This window comes from Staurois parvus, unplaced genomic scaffold (assembly GCF_062004578.1).
Source record: "Staurois parvus isolate SC_StPar_1 unplaced genomic scaffold, SC_StPar_1.0 ptg000221l, whole genome shotgun sequence".
NCBI lineage: Eukaryota > Metazoa > Chordata > Amphibia > Anura > Ranidae > Staurois > Staurois parvus.
In genome coordinates this window covers 703,372-719,778 of record NW_028318017.1, presented here as the reverse complement: position 1 = coordinate 719,778, position 16,407 = coordinate 703,372, and the positions used below count along the sequence as shown (strand labels likewise).

Genomic DNA, 16,407 nt, shown 5'->3' with positions numbered 1-16,407 from the left:
ATCATCTCTATAGTCTAAGAAATCGGAAGCTACAAGCATTTCATCACTTCAGTTTCACAGGATTTAAACAGCACCATTTGTAAATTGGGAAAGCATCTGATCACACCGATCTTGGTTTGATTACATAATGTAAGGGCAGAGGAGATATCTAGAGTCTGATAGGCCCCAGATTTCTCAAAAAAGAATATATGACAATGCCCATTGAAGTTATAGGGGATATTTGTATTCCCTGTTATAGCATTAAAAGTGATAAAAAAACAAAAAAACAAACAGTGTAAAAATAACTTAAAAAAAAATACATTCACCCCCCCACGCACGAGCACAACTGCGTTTGTGAGCCTTGACCCTGTGCCGGTATGTAAACAGCGGTTGCACCATACATGTGAGGTATCACCACGAATGTCAGATCAAGGGCAGTAATTCTAACACTAGACCTCCTCTGTAAATCTAAAATGGTAGCTTGTAAAGGCTTTTAAAATGTTGCCTATGGATATAAAAAATGTATGCAGTTTGTCGCCATTGCACGGGGCATGCACAGTTTTAAAGCATGTCATGTTTGGTATCTATTTACTCGGCATACCATATAATGTTTGGGGGTTTAAATTAATTTCCTAAAAGTGTCAGAAAAGGCTTGGTCTTCAGGTGGTTAGAAGAGTGAGTGATGTGTGGCATAAACTTCTAATGCTGGGCATAAAATGCCTCCACCTCCCAAAATCACCCCTTTTTGGAAAGTAGACACCTAAAACTATTTGCTGAGATTTGCTGCTGAAAAATTTATTTTTTTACCACAAGTTTTTGGAAAATGACAAAAAAAACATTTTTTTTTACACAAAATTGTCACTTAAATGATTTATTTCTCACACATGCCATGGATATATGTGGAATTACTCCCCAAAATATATTCTGCTACTTCTCCCGAGTATGGGGGTACCACATGTGACGTTTTGGCAGTCTAGCCAAGTACAGGACCCCAAAATCCAATAAGCACCTTCATGCTTTTAAAGGGCTTTATTTCCTCATTACACTTCCAGACTACCTATCACAGTTTCAGAGGACCTGAAATGCCAGGATAGCACCTAACCCCCCAAATGACCCCCTTTTAGAAAGTAGACACCCCAAGGAATTTGATAAGAAAAAATGAGATCTGCAAAATACTTACCATGCCTCTTTTTAAATTCCTTGTTGTGTCTACTTTCCAAAAAGGGGTCATTTGAGGGGGTTTGGTGCTATCCTGGCATTTCAGGGCCTCCAAAACTGTGATAGGTAGTGAGGAAGGTAATGAGGAAGTTACGCACCTTTAGGCTTTCAAAGTGGTCATTGGATTTCAGGCTCCTGTATGTGGCTAGGCTCCCAAAACACATGGGGTATCACCATACTCGGTAGAAGTAGCAGAATGTATTTTGGGATGCAATTCCACATATGCCCATGGCTTATGCAAGAAATATATAATTTAAATGGCAACTTTTTGTAATTTTCCAGAAACTTGTGGAAAAAAAATAAATCTTCCATGGACTCAATATGCCTCTCAGCAGGTAGCTTAGGGTGTCTACTTTCCGAAAAGGGTTCATTTGGGAGTGTTTGCACTATCTTGGTATTTAAGCACCTCAAGAAATGTGATGAGCAGACAGAAAGGAAAAGCTGTGTAAATTCCATTATCTATCCCATAGTTTGTAGACACTATAACTTTCACACAAAGCAATAAATATACACTTACTGGGATTTTTTTAACCAAAAACATGGAGCAGAATACATTTTGGTCTAAATTTATGACAAGATTTTAGTTTTTTTTTTTATTTATGACAGAAATGAGAACAGTTGAATTAGTGCAGCGCCGAGTAGCAAAAAGAGGACTGGTCATTAGGGGGGTAAATCCTCTAGAGGGCAAGTGGTTAAATATTTACTGTAGAAAAATTGCAGAGGTCCCACACCGCTGCCGCCCATCTCCTGAGACTGCACTCAGTGACTTGGGTCTGAGACTATACAGACATATCCCTCCACCCAGCACAGCCAGCAGACAACAGAGCAAGGAACCCTGGGAGAAATGATCGATCAGGGATCTTGCTGGGCCCAGACATGGGGAAGGAAATCCAAATCACATGTCCCAGGAGCCTAGGTCAAATAATGCTGCCAGCTGAACCCCAGAATCTCCATAAATCCAGTCTAGATACATAAATTGTGTCTGCAGCACAGAGAAGGAAGATTATCCGAGAGAAATCCAGGAATACAGGACGGGGAACACAGCTCAGGAAAGTGACCAGGGGATTACAGGCTGATATCACCCAGTCCCCGCCCTACTCTGGACCAATCAGTGAGCAGTATGGGTGGAGGAATGGATTTAGTGTTCATGACCCACCTGTGCTGATCTCTGTAGGAGTGTCCTCCTCTATAAATGTCCCCGTTATTCCATCCTCCTCCATAGACTGCTGATCATCCCTCACATACGCCTCTTCTTCTTCTGCTTTCACCTCAAATTCTATATCGATTGGATCTCCACTCTAAATCAAGGAAATGAGAGAAAATATCATCTGTAAAATGTAAGGTCACATAAAATATCCACACATTGTCTCTACAAGTTCATGTTCTAGATGCTCCATCCCACCAACTTTGTAATAGTGAGGGATGGTGTGATCTTCCTGTGTGGAATCCCGGGAATACAGAGGATGGGGACATCTCTCTGGTGGGTTCCTGGTATTAGGTGGCTCCATCATATCCTTGTGTCCTCCTGAAAACTCCTCCATCACTCCATACTCCTCATCCTCCTCTTTATACTCTTCTTTAACATCAATATTATCATCCCCGAGGATTCCACTCTGAAAGATATAATAAAACATTCATTGTAACAAACATGCTGTGTATAAATCACAACTACCAATAATTGTCATCATCTACCTGATGATGGTGAGGGATGGTGTGACCTTCCTGTGTGGAATCCCGGGAATACAGAGGACGGGGACATCTCTCTGGTGGGTTCCTGTAGCTGGATGACTCCACCATGATGTCCTGGTACAGATCTTTGAGTTCTTTTAGAAGCTCTGACTCCTCCATCCCCCCATCCTCATCCTCTTTTATCTCTTCTTTAACCTCAACTTTAGGATCTCTCAGGTTTCCACTCTGTATATATAATAAAAATGACATCAATGGTAACAATGCAGATAATGTACAGATCCTAATGATACTATCAGTGATTGTTCCTCATCTACCTGATGATGGTGAGGGATGGTGTGACCTTCCTGTGTGGAATCCCGGGAATACAGAGGACGGGGACATCTCTCTGGTGGGTTCCCATGACTGGATCCATCTGTAGGAAACACACACACTGACTGAATCCATTGTTTCTATGTGTTTATCAGATGATGGGGGATCTAGGTGGATCCTCCGTACTGCTCTCTCCTTTACAATAAAGTCTCCTCTTACCCGGTGATGTGAGGGGCGGCTGATTGTCCATCATGACGTCCTTGTAGAGATCCTTGTGTCCTTCTAAATACTCCCACTCCTCCATGGAGAAATAGACAGTGACACCCTGACACCTTATAGGAACCTGACACACACAATGATACAGTCACCATCCAGACACATCCCTTGTCTGTTACTGGAGAATGTCCCAGAATTCCCGGCACCGCTCACCTCTCCTGTCAGCAGCTCAGTGATCTCTCTGGTGACTTCTAGAATCTTCTTCTTCTTTCTCTCTTCTATCAGGGAGGGAGGTGGAGGCAATGTGATGTCATATGATCTCCAGACTTCACAGGAGGAAAACTCTACATCTGAACACAAATAGTCACATCAAATGATATTCCCAGAATCCTCCTCACCTCTCCATTTAGGTTTGTGTTTATTAAAACTCCACTACAGATTGAGGTATAAGATATCCCACACAGGACCCCCACATAAATCAGAGGAAAACTTGGTGTAAGCAATTCTAACGTCATTGCATATGACAGGATAAACAGTCCCACTTTGTTAGTGAGAATAACAAGTACCTGCTGACATCCTAAGAACATCAGAAAAAAAAGCCAGATGGAGGTACATTGGGGGAGGAGCTGTGAGGTCAGTGTGATGTCGTAGGATTCTCTGACTCTGGATGGAGGGACATTGGGAGGAGGAGCTGTGAGGTCAGTGTGATGTCATAGGATTCTCTGACTCTGGATGGGGGGGACATTGGGAAGAGGAGCTGTGGAGGTCAGTGTGATGTGATAGGATTCTCTGACTCTGGATGGAGGGACATTGGGAGGAGGAGCTATGAGGTCAGTGTGATGTGATAGGATTCTCTGACTCTGGATGGGGGACATTGGGAGGAGGAGCTGTGAGGTCAGTGTGATGTCATAGGATTCTCTGGATGGTGGGGACATTGGGAGGAGGAGCTGTGAGGTCAGTGTGATGTCATAGGATTCTCTGACTCTGGATGGTGGGGACATTGGGAAGAGGAGCTGTGAGGTCAGTGTGATGTCATAGGATTCTCTGACTCTGGATGGTGGGGACATTGGGAAGAGGAGCTGTGAGGTCAGTGTGATGTCATAGGATTCTCTGAATCTGGATGGAGGGACATTGGGAGGAGGAGCTGTGAGGTCAGTGTGATGTCATAGGATTCTCTGACTCTGGATGGTGGGGACATTGGGAAGAGGAGCTGCGAGGTCAGTGTGATGTCATAGGATTCTCTGACTCTGGATGGTGGGGACATTGGGAGGAGGAGCTGTGAGGTCAGTGTGATTGTGACAAACTGTCCCTTTGTGATAACATTTTGCCCTTTCTGTTCTGGTTTTATCCCCTTGTTAAGTGGTCTTCCCATTCTCCCCTTGGTAAAGCTGTATATGTTTAGCAGCTGGTATGTAGACAGATATTATTATTATTATACTATTATACAGGATTTATGGCGCCAACAGTTTGCTCGGCCCTTTACTGTGTGACGAGAGACAATACAGCAACGGTACAGTTCAATGCAGGAGGGAGAGGAGGGCCCTGATCCTTGGAGCTTACATTCTACACTGTTTAGGGAAATGTGACCTTTTAGTCTTTCACTTCTATAGAGTTCATACTGTATTGTTGGGTTGTAGGGTTTGTTGTGGGTGGGGAAAACCTGGTGCCAGACTGTCTGGTGGAGGTGAAGCTGTATATACTGAACTGTGTTTAATAAAGATTGATTCATTTTCACCCTACACAAAGTTCCGACTCGTGGTTTAGGATATTGGTGAAGGATTGATTTTGAGCTCTAATACCTGCCTTGGCAGAGCACTGGAAGACTTGCTGGAAAAGGGGACCATTGGGTGAGACGCATCGCTCCACACGAGGAAGCACAGATGGAACGGTTCCGCCACAATTGGTTGGCAGCGGTGGGATCTTTCCTCATTGCGAATAAAGTCCAAACCACCAACCAGGACCCCATCTTTTTCAAGGAGACGTCCCTGCTCGGCCAGATGGATGCATGGGACCTCCGGAAGCCAGCTCTCCAAAGCCTGCTTGTCGCTCAGGGAGGTATCGCTGGCTCCAAGCCCAGAGAGGAACTGTTGGATGAGATTATGGCCCTGGACCAAGCGGATGCGCACCCCACTTCACCTGATGCATACTCCACTTTGCTTGAAGTGAACACTGCTCCGCCAGTAGTGAACTCCGCTTCATAGGCGGAGTTTGAGGAACAGAGCAGCTCATAGGCCCCTGAAACGCCAGGCCCGCTTAGCATCGCACGGAGACCCCTATACCATTCGGATTTATGTCAAGAGGTGGAGTGGCGTTTGATTCTGTTCGGCAGCGCTCCCCTCCCCGAACAGATTTCCAAGGCCCTGGATGATGCCACCCAACTGCAGCTTAGTCGCTCCCGAGGGCTCGGTCTGGGAGGGTATTACTTCCCGCCTTCTCCAGACTGCAACCGGACCAAAGAAAATTCCCTACGCTTCTTTTAAAACTTTCTCAGAAGCGGATGGTGACATTGACAGCTTTCTTCAGGACTTTGAATGGTTGTGCACCATCCATGGTGTGGCAGCCCAAGACCTGGTCCCCATTTTGAGCAGCAAGCTAACCGGTCGGGCTGCAGACGCATTCAGGACTGTACCCGACAGCTACTGCTTGGATTATGATTTTGTTAAGGAACACTTGCTGGCCCACTACGCTCTCACCCCAGAGGTGTACCGCTTAAAGTTTCGGGCAATCAAGAAGAAACCCCAGGACACCTCCACTGAATGGGGACATCAGTTACAACACGCTGCCTGCAGCTGGGTCCAAGGGTGTCAGATCACCAAGCTGGAGGAACTGTTGCAACTGCTGTTACTGGAGCAGTTTTACAATGGATTTTCAGGGGATGTTAGACATTGGGTCCGGGACAGACACCCCCTAACTTTAGCCGATGCTAGTCGCTGGGCAGATGAGTACCTGGACAACAGGAGGATAACCGAGCCCGCCATTCCCCCTGCACCTCATCCACAACCAGTGGTGCCCACTCCGGTCACCTGAGAATGCCTCAGACCACCCACACCTTCTGACCCAAAGCGGTCTGGCCCACGCTGTTATGGCTGCAACCAAACAGGGCACCTCCGCATTCACTGCCCCCAGAATCCACCAAGGCCCCAGAGCAGCCAACCACCTCGGGGCACTTCCAACCCACCCACCACTCCCTATGGCCGAGCCTCTGCCTTCTCCCTACAGGACCACCCCAGTGACACCATCTCTTCATGGAGGAATTTTACAACCAAGAATGAGGACATCTGGGTTTTTCATGAGGCTAACCCTCTCCAGGCTGCCACCCCAGACAATCGCCGACATCACCAACAGGCTGTCCATGTTAATGGTTGTCAGGCACAAGGATTACGGGACACTGAGGCCACACTCACGCTAGTCCAACCCCAACTGGTACCAGACTGGGCCAAGACCAGGTGGTCTGTGGCCGTACAGGTAGTGGGAGGCCATGTCTACTGGATTCCTACCGCAAGGACTGGGGGGCCGGGGCCAGGGATGTTGAAACTGGAGTAATGCAGAACTTGCCAGCTGAGGTTCTCCTTGGAAATGATCTGGGAGTCCTGGTCTCCACTTTTGGCACTGAGACCCCTGCTGAAGCCCATCCAGTCACCACTCACCACCAAGCTAGAGAGCAAGCTGCCGCTCCCCGTGTCGAGGTTCTGGTAAGAGTTGCATACCCACCCCCTGCTGAGCTAGTCCCTGCCCTGACCTGGGATTCCCCCGCTGATTTTGCTAAAGAAACAGCCAGTGACAAGACCTTAGACCCCTATAGACGGAGGACTGAAAGTAATCCTGGGGGATTGGGAGATGTGAGGTATGAGTGGGACCAGGGCAAGTTGTACAGGGTCCACGGGGGAGCAGGGGTGGGCACTGCCCAAATACCTCACCGGCAGATGGTAGTACCGAGGAAGTATCGGCGTGACCTCCTCCAGATTGCTCATGATATTCCCCTTTCTGGGCATTTGGGCAAGCGACAGACCCTGCATCACCTAACCCAGAGTTTCTTCTGGCCAAGAGTATCAGGGGATGTTCAGGACTAGTGTCAGTCTTGTGAGGTCTGCCAGAAGGTATGGAAGCAGGGAGACAGGCCCAGGGCCACTCTGAGGCCCCTACCCATAGTCAGGGAACCTTTCAGTCGTATCGCCATGGACCTAGTCGGGCCCCTGAAATGGCCTAGTCGCACAGGCAAGAAGTATATCTTGACCATTGTTGACTACGCCACCCGGTATCTGGAGGCCGTAGCGCTGAGAGATGTGCAGGCAGAAACCATTGCTCAAGCTCTGCTGCAGATCTTTACTCGGGTAGGATTTCCTCGGGAGATCCTAACCGACCAAGGCATGCAGTTCACGGCCTAGCTTACCCAACAACTTTGGAAGTTGTGTGGGATCAGACCACTGTACAGCTCTCCCTACTACCCCCAGATCAATGGGCTCTGCGAACGGTTTAACGGTATGCTGAAACAGCTCCTCTGAACTTTCACCATATCCCATAAGGACTGGGAGTGGCATCTCCCCCAGCTCCTGTTTGCCTACCGAGAGGTACCACAGAAGTCCACTGGGTTCTCTCCCTTTGAGCTGCTGTACGGCTGGAGAGTTTGCGGACCCCTGGATCTCCTACGCGAACACTGGGAGGGAGAAGTGGCCGAGGAGGGGACCTCGGTGGTGGCCTATGGGCTGGAGCTCAGGGAGAGGCTACAATGGTTGACAACCCTAGTAGGAGACAACCTTGAGGCCGCCCAGAGCCAACAGAAATGGTGGTACAACCGATCTGCCCAAAACCCAACGTTTCACTTAGGACATAAAGTGTTGGCCTTGAAACCAGTCAGGCATGACAAATTATAGGCTGCCTGGCAGGGCCCGTAGCAAGTGGTGGAGCAACTCTGTGATACCACATATATTGTAGCTCGCTGTTCAGATGGAAGGATCCGGTGAACCTTCCATATGAATATGCTGAAACCATTCCTCGAACGACAGGAGAGTGTAGCTGCTATTTGTGCTCCGGCTACCGATGACTCAGAAACGCTTCTTCTGCAGGGGCTGCCGGGGGATGGACAGTCCCAGTTGAGTGTAGCAGATGTAGATATCAGCACAGGGCTGCCTCCCAAGGTCCGGGAACAGGCCTGCCAACTGCTCTAAGAGCACCGAGGGCTGTTCTCGTCTCTGCCTGGTTACACCACCACAACTGCCCACCAGGTAGACACACAGGGGTTTATTTACTAAAGCTGGAGAGTCCAAAATCAGACTCCCTTCTGCATAGAAACCAATCAGCTTCTAACCTCAGCTTGTTCAATGAAGCTTTGGCAATGAAACCTGGAAGCTGATTGGTTTCTATGCAGAAGGGAGTCTGATTTTGGATTCTCCAGCTTTAGTAAATAAACCCCACAGGGTCAGGCCCCCCTGAAGCAGGCAGCCTACTGAGTGAAAGAGTCCATCAGAGAAGGGATGAGAAGAGAGATTAAGGAAATGTTAGATTTAGGTGTGATAGAACCCTCTGACAGTCCCTGGGCCTCGCCAGTAGCCCTGGTACCAAAGAAGGACAGAAGCGCCTGGTTCTGTGTGGACTACTGCAGGCTCAATGACCGGACTGTGACCGATGCATACCCCATGCCCCGGATAGACGAGCTGCTGGACTGGATGGCCAGAGCCAATTTTCTTACCACTATCGATCTCTGCAAGGGGTACTGGCAGATTCCGCTGGATGCGGACACAGTACCAAAGTCGGCATTCATCACCCCGTTCGGCTTGTACCAGTCCAGGGTCATGCCGTTTGGGATGAAGAATGCCCTGGCTACCTTTCGGAGAATGGTAGATAAGCTGCTGGATGGACTGCAGGACTTCTACTGCGCCTATCTATACGATATAGCTATCTACAGTGATAGTTGGGAGGATCACCTCCGACATCTAAGGGAAGTGCTTGATCGCATTGGGCAAGCAGGACTTACCATCCGACCTGATAAATGCCATGTTGGGGTGTCCGAGGTCCAATATCTAGGGCATCAGGTAGGATGTCGGAAGCAAAGACCGGCACCGGCAAAGGTGGAAGCGGTAGCAAATTGGCCCACTCCCCAAACCAAGACCCAGGTCCTTGTCTTCCTAGGCACTGTGGGGTACTACCGTAAATTCATCCCCAACTACAGCGCCATTGCTAAACCCCTATTGGATCTGACCTGGAAGAATCTGCCCCGACAGGTTGTGTGGTCCCTAGAGTGTGAAATGGCTTTCCAAAAGCTCAAACATAATCTGATCCATGCTCCCGTTTTGGCTGCTACTGACCCTTCCAAATGGTTTTGTGTTCACACCGATGCATCCACTTTTGGATTGGGCGCTGTTCAGAGCCAAATCGGGGATGACAGGAATGACCATCCAGTGGCCTACCTCAGTAGAAAGTTGTTACCCCGGGAGGTGCCCTACACTGCTGTGGAGAGAGTGTCTGGCCTTGGTATGGGCCCTCAAGAAATTGCAGCCCTACCTGTACAGATGCTCCTTTACCCTACTCACCAATCACAACCCCCTGGTATGCCTAAACCGGGTCTCCAGGGACAATGGTCATCTGCTACGGTGGAGCTTGGCCCTCCAACCCTATAACGTTACAATCCAGTACCGACCGGGGAAGCAAAACGCCACCGCGGATGGGTTGTCCCAGCAAGCTGAGTTGGAGAAGTAACCCTCTGATCTGACCAGCCCCAAGCGGACTCGTTTGAAGGTCTCGCCGGGTCTGGTGGGTGTTACACAATGGGGGAGCCTTGTGACGAACCGTCCCTTTGTGAAAACATTTTGCCCTTTCTGTTCTGGTTTTATCCCCTTGCTAAGTGGTCTTCCCATTCTCCCCTTGGTAAAGCTGTATATGTTTAGCAGCTGGTATGTAGACAGATATTATTATTATTATTATATTATTATACAGGATTTATGGCGCCAACAGTTTGCTCTGCACTTTGCCGTGTGACGAGAGACAATACAGTAACTGTACAGTTCAATGCAGGAGGGAGAGGAGGGCCCTGATCCTGGGAGCTTACATTCTACACTGTTTAGGGAAATGTGACCTTTTAGTCTTTCACTTCTATAGAGTTCATACTGTATTGTTGGGTTGTAGGGTTTGTTGTGGGTGGGGAAAACCTGGTGCCAGGCTGTCTGGTGGGAGTGGGGGTGAAGCTGTATATACTGAACTGTGTTTAATAAAGATTGATTCATTTTCACACTACACAAAGTTCCGACTCGTGGTTTGGGATATTGGTGAAAGATTGATTTTGAGCTCTAATACCTGCCTTGGCAGAGCACTGGAAGACTTGCTGGAAAAGGGGACCATTGGGTGAGACGCATCGCTCCGCACGAGGAAGCCCAGGAGGAACGGTTCCACCACAGTGATGTCAAAGGATTCTCTGACTCTGGGTGGAGGGTGATTGGGAGGAGCTGTGTGGTCAGTGTGATGTCATAGGATTCTCTGACTCTGGATGGAGGGTGATTGGGAGGAGCTGTGTGGTCAGTGTGATGTCATAGGATTCTCTGACTCTGGATGGAGGGGCATTGGGAGGAGGAGCTGTGATGCCAGTGTGATGTCATAGGACTCTCTGATCTTTGATGGAAAGACATTGGGAGGAGGAGCTGTGAGGTCAGTGTGATGTCATAGGATTCTGTGACTCTGGATGGAGGGACATTGGGAGGAGGAGCTGTGAGGTCAGTGTGATGTCATAGGACATATAGACTCTGGATGGAGGACATTTGGATGGGGAGATTTGAGGGGTCCTCTATATTAGGCTCCCATGCAAACCAAATCCTTGTTCCTGGGTGCGTCCTACCTCTCCTAAACTGAAGAGTGACCTTTGACCTCTACCATCCAGAAATCTGTCCGGAATCTGTGGAAGTAAGCTGTCATGTGATCAGGTGACGTGCGGAGGAACGGAGTGTAAATAGCAGACAATTGTCTCCAGAGCCCCTAATGGTGGGGATGGATTTGGCGGCGTGCTGGTGCCAAGTTTCCTCCCCCCAGGGTCACTGCAGGTGTAGAGAAAAGCTTTGCAAGAGGATATGGAGGAGAGATGAGGAGGAGATCCAGGAATCAGGAGAAAGGTCAGGGCAAGCAACAGACGAGCGCATCCAAGAGACCAAGCCGGGGTCACTACACAGAAAATCAATCCAAGGAAACAACAGGCAGGACGAGGAATAGCAAGAAGGAGCTGAGAGACAAATGAGAATATTGCTCAGCCAATGGGAGATGATCTCAGCATGACTTCCATCATGAAGGAGATGAGGGGTAGGGGAGGAAGTCACTGAAGGTGACCATAGATCCATGGAAATTCAGCTGGTTCAGACGTCACAGTGACTATGGAGGAAGAGGACGGACGTGACTATGGAGGAAGAGGACGGACATGATGGGGGGTTACTGGGTGTAAATAGGAAATAACATTGTATTACCTCCTCTGCTGCCACTTCCAGCAATGTCTCCCCTTCTTTGTGCCACATGGAACTTTCTGTCTTTATTCCAGGTCACTTCCTGTCTGTACCTGACATCACTTCCTGTCTGTTCCTGACATCACTTCCTGTCTGTACCTGACATCACTTCCTGTCTTCCATGGAGACTTCCTGTCTGGGTAGAAGTGAGATCCCCACCTTGTGGAGCTCAGAGGAACTGCAGCCCCGAGAAGCTTCTGGTAGTGTGACCCCGGCCTTGTGCTGGGTGTGTATGGACTGTAGATCCTTATAGAGGGGTCACCTCCACTCCCACCAAGGGGGACAGAAATATATGACTGCTCGGGGGAGGGGTTTTGGCCCCTTTGATTTTGCAGTAACATTGATTGCAGATTTAGTCCTGTAGAACATCTGGTATATGGATACAAAGCCCCCCCAGCTGGGAGTAAAGGGTGGAAATGGCTGGTGACCCCCAGATTTGGGCAATGATGTCATCACTATAAATGGATAAAACCCGCGCTATGTGTAACAACTCCAAACCTACAAAAACCTTCTAGCGGACTGCTGCTGTAACAAAGGGAAGGATTCCCTGTCATCTAGAAGAGCATTATGTGTCACAGCGCTGTCCTATTGTGTGTGCACAGAAATCATCACAAATACACTACAAATATGTGGAGACATTCAGAGATAAAGAGCTCGGGGCTCCAAATCCTATTCTCTGCACATCCACTGCTTCCACTTTACACCCACTTCATTGGTCTTATGGGGTTTATCAATAAATGAAGGAAACTGAACCGTGTGCAAATCCATCCACAACATAAAGTGCTTTGTGCTCAAGATGCTGCTCCCTGCAGATCCACTGCTTCCACTTTACACCCACTTCATTCATCTCATCAGATTTGCTGCTATAGGAAATCATCTCAAATCCTGTGCAAATCCATGGAGACCGACAATATTGTGTGCTCAGTATAGTGTTCTCTGCAAGTCCACCGCTTCCACTTTGCATCTACTTCAATCCACTTATTTTACTCCAAAAATCCACCAATCAGTGAAAAGTTGATAAGGTGTGAAAGTGCTCCGCCCTCCAAACTATGTTGTCTGTAGTGTAGCCCCGCCTTCTTCCACCTCTTGTACATGGGATGGTGAGGGCGCCCCCTAGTAGTGCTTCCCCCTCACCACACCAATAGGACTCCCAGCTTTTCAGCTCCCAGAGTCACAAACATCCTTCACACTCTCCTCATCTCCGATGGTAAAGGAACCGGATCCTCCTCGCTCACTCCTGCAAGTCTGCTGCGGGTTCTGTCAGTCTCCCTCCTAGACTCCGCCTCCAACCGCCATTCCAGCAGGAGCTCCGCCTCTAAATACACACTCAGGGAGGAGAGAAAGGGGAACCCGACATCATGTGACACCTTTTATTACATGGAAATACGAAAATCAACGGGACTAATGCAATCACATTTACTGCAAAATAAGAGGAGCCAAAATGTGTCCCCCGAGCAGTCAGGCTGCAGGAGATCTGCTGAGACATAGAGAGGGAAATGGGAGCTAATAGTCTGCAGGAGATCCGCTGAGACGTAGAGAAGGAAATGGGTGCTAATAGGCTGCAGGAGATCCGCTGAGACATAGAGAGGGAAATGGGTGCTAATAGACTGCAGAAGATCTGCTGAGACATAGAGAAGGAAATGGGTGCTAATAGGCTGCAGGAGATCCGCTGAGACATAGAGAGGGAAATGGGTGCTAATAGGCTGCAGGAGATCCACTGAGACATAGGGAAATGGGTGCTAATAGGCTGCAGGAGATCTGCTGAGACATAGAGAAGGAAATGGGAGCTAATAGTCTGCAGGAGATCCGCTGAGACATAGAAAGGGAAATGGGTGCTAATAGGATGCAGGAGATCCGCTGAGACATAGAAAGGGAAATGGGTGCTAATAGGCTGCAGGAGATCTGCTGAGACATAGAAAGGGAAATGGGTGCTAATAGGCTGCAGGAGATCTGCTGAGACAATGAAATGTGTATGAAATGGATGGATGTGCAGACACTCCCAGAAGATGATGTCATTATGAGTGGATTGATATATATTTTTGCATTGTCCCCCCCAGAAGGATCAGGTTTGGCGGGATCGCTCTCATTAGCTATACATTTGTATTTTGTGTTCTGTGTTTGTAAGACTTTTCTATATGTAATAAGAGATGTTTGTTGAACAGTTGGTTACATAAGAGTTACATTTATTTCTTCTTCCTTTATTCAGTAATGTTTCATCTCCCGTAGTATCCCTGTAAGGTACATATTATACAGGAAGGGGGATTATGGGATGGATCTCGGGGCTGCAGTTCCTCTGAACTCCACAAGGTGGGGATCTCACCTATACTCACACAGGAAGTCTCTATGGAATGCAGACAGGAAGTGATGTCAGGGAAAGACAGGAAGTGATGTCAGGTACAGACAGGAAGCAGAGAGGAGACATTGGTGGAAGTGGCTGCAGAGAAGGTAATAAGATGTTATGTTCTATTTACACCCAGTAACCCCCTCGTCACGTCCATCCTCTTCCTCCATAGTCACGTCCGTCCTCTTCCTCCATAGTCACGTCCATCCTCTTCCCCCATAGTCATGTCCGTCCTCTTCCTCCATAGTCACTGTGACGTCTTTTATCTCCAGCAGATGATGATACACACATATATAGTGTGGGAACCCAGATGAACCCCTTCAGGGGCAGAACATTCCCCCACTTCCGGGGCCGGAACATTCTCCTCATTGTGGAGATAAATTCTAGTAATATGGTCCTCTAAACAAACAGCACTGACAATAAATAGACAAGACAAGGACCATCCTGACCATACATGGCCTACAAAGGGCAATGATGACACTACACAGGCAGCCAATGGGCAATCATTACACTATGCAGCCAACACAATGATGGAGTGCCGGGGTCAGGAGTATGGAGCATAGAGCCCCTTACATTGCTGCTCAGGAGGAAGAAAATATTCCTTTTTAACAAAAAATGTATATAAATCTGAGGCTCTTTTAGGAATGTCCGGGGGCTTTCAAAAATGAAAGGGGCTTTATAGCGACTAAAACATTTCATATGTGTAACATTGCACTGTTTATCTCCTCCTCCCCTCCCCCACCTGTCTCCAGCACCGCACCCGGGGACTAGCAGGGAGGGCAGAGACCTTGCAGTGTAATGAGAACGGATTGGCTGCTTCTCAGAAAAGGGGCGTGTCCTGCTTATCCTTTCTCCCTTTCACTCCCAGAGCCGTTTTTGCATTTTTTGCACACGTTTAAAAAATAATTTTAGGCCTGAAGACGACACAAAACCCCCAAAATATCGATTTTCTGAAAGTAGAGACTTTAGAGAATAAAATAGTGCTAGTTCTAATTTTTATGTCTCAAAATTTTATCACAAAGTCTAGGACAGCAGGAGTCAGGGCCAAAGTGGCACATGTCACCTGTAGGAGTGCTGGTTAATGGTCCACCCTGGAGCACAACTGATGCACTGAGATGAGGTCTGCAGACAGGAGGTGCCTGTGTGAGGTATGCAAGACCTTCTGGAGAACAGAGGATTACTGGATAGCCGGTTCAAAGCCAAGGTCCCGTACTGGGTGGAGATCAGAACAGACGTAGTCAGATGGGAAAGCCGAGGACATACACAGAGGAGCAAGAGAGAATATCCATTAGCCAAGCCGAGGTCATGCACAGAGGAGCAAGAGAGAATATCCGTTAGCCAAGCCGAGGTCAGGGTTTAAGCAGAGAAGACAGGTCCAGGAGCAAACCGAGTCGGTAACAGGAAATCACAGATCACAGTAGCACAGGAACAGGAAATCACAGTAGCACAGGAACAAGGTACTGGGGAGCCAGAGATCAACCACCACCTGAGAGTAGTGCAGGGCTTCCTTATAAAGGCTGTTTGCTGCCAAATTTGAGCCGATGTCAACCTCTGTGGCCATGCAAGGTACTGGCAGGGGTGTCAGGTCTCCTAACACCTCTGCTGAGGACAGAGACTTGACAGTGCCCCCCCAAAGGGCAGCCACCAGATGCCTACTTGGGCCATCTTGTCTGGATATTTGGAGTAGAACTCCGGAGAAGTCTGGGGGCAAGTATGTTGTCTTTGGTTCCCAGGAGCTTTCTTCAGGAGGATATCCCTTCCATTTGATCAAAAACTGAATCTGCCTTCCTCGCTTCTTGCAATCCAGGATTGATTCTATCTCGTATTCTGCATCCTCCCCAACTGTTATTGGTGGCGGAGGAGGTTCCACTCTTCCCGGAAATGGATCATGAACTGCTGGCTTGAGCAGAAAAACATGGAAGACTGGGTGAATCCCATATGATTCGGGAAGAGATAGCTCATATGCCACTGGATTGATTACTCGTGTGATCTGAAAGGGCCCAATGTATCTTGGTCCCAACTTCCGCAATGGGCAAGGAAGTTTTAGGTTGGCTGTTGATAACCAAGCCTGGTCTCCAACCTTCAGAGAAGGATTTCCCCTCCATTTCTTGTCATAGTATCTTTTGTAGTCAGATTGCAATCTTTGTATGGATTCCTGGAGAGCTCAATAGTTGTCCTGTA

General features: G+C 48.2%; 2 protein-coding genes across 2 annotated transcripts in view; one reads left to right on the top strand and one right to left on the bottom strand.

Moving 5' to 3' along the window:
- LOC149460716 (uncharacterized) overlaps positions 1 to 16,407 on the bottom strand; it is a 242,625-nt gene that overhangs the window by 95,379 nt on the left and 130,839 nt on the right. The gene's annotated exons all lie outside the window — the stretch shown is intronic.
- The window catches only part of LOC149460721 (uncharacterized), a 113,511-nt gene that overhangs the window by 54,270 nt on the left and 42,834 nt on the right, over positions 1 to 16,407 (top strand). Inside the window, exon 6 of the mRNA XM_089679195.1 lies at positions 8,939 to 9,911. Coding sequence (XP_089535321.1) covers positions 8,939 to 9,911 — 973 coding nt within the window. The remainder of the gene's footprint in view (positions 1 to 8,938; positions 9,912 to 16,407) is intronic.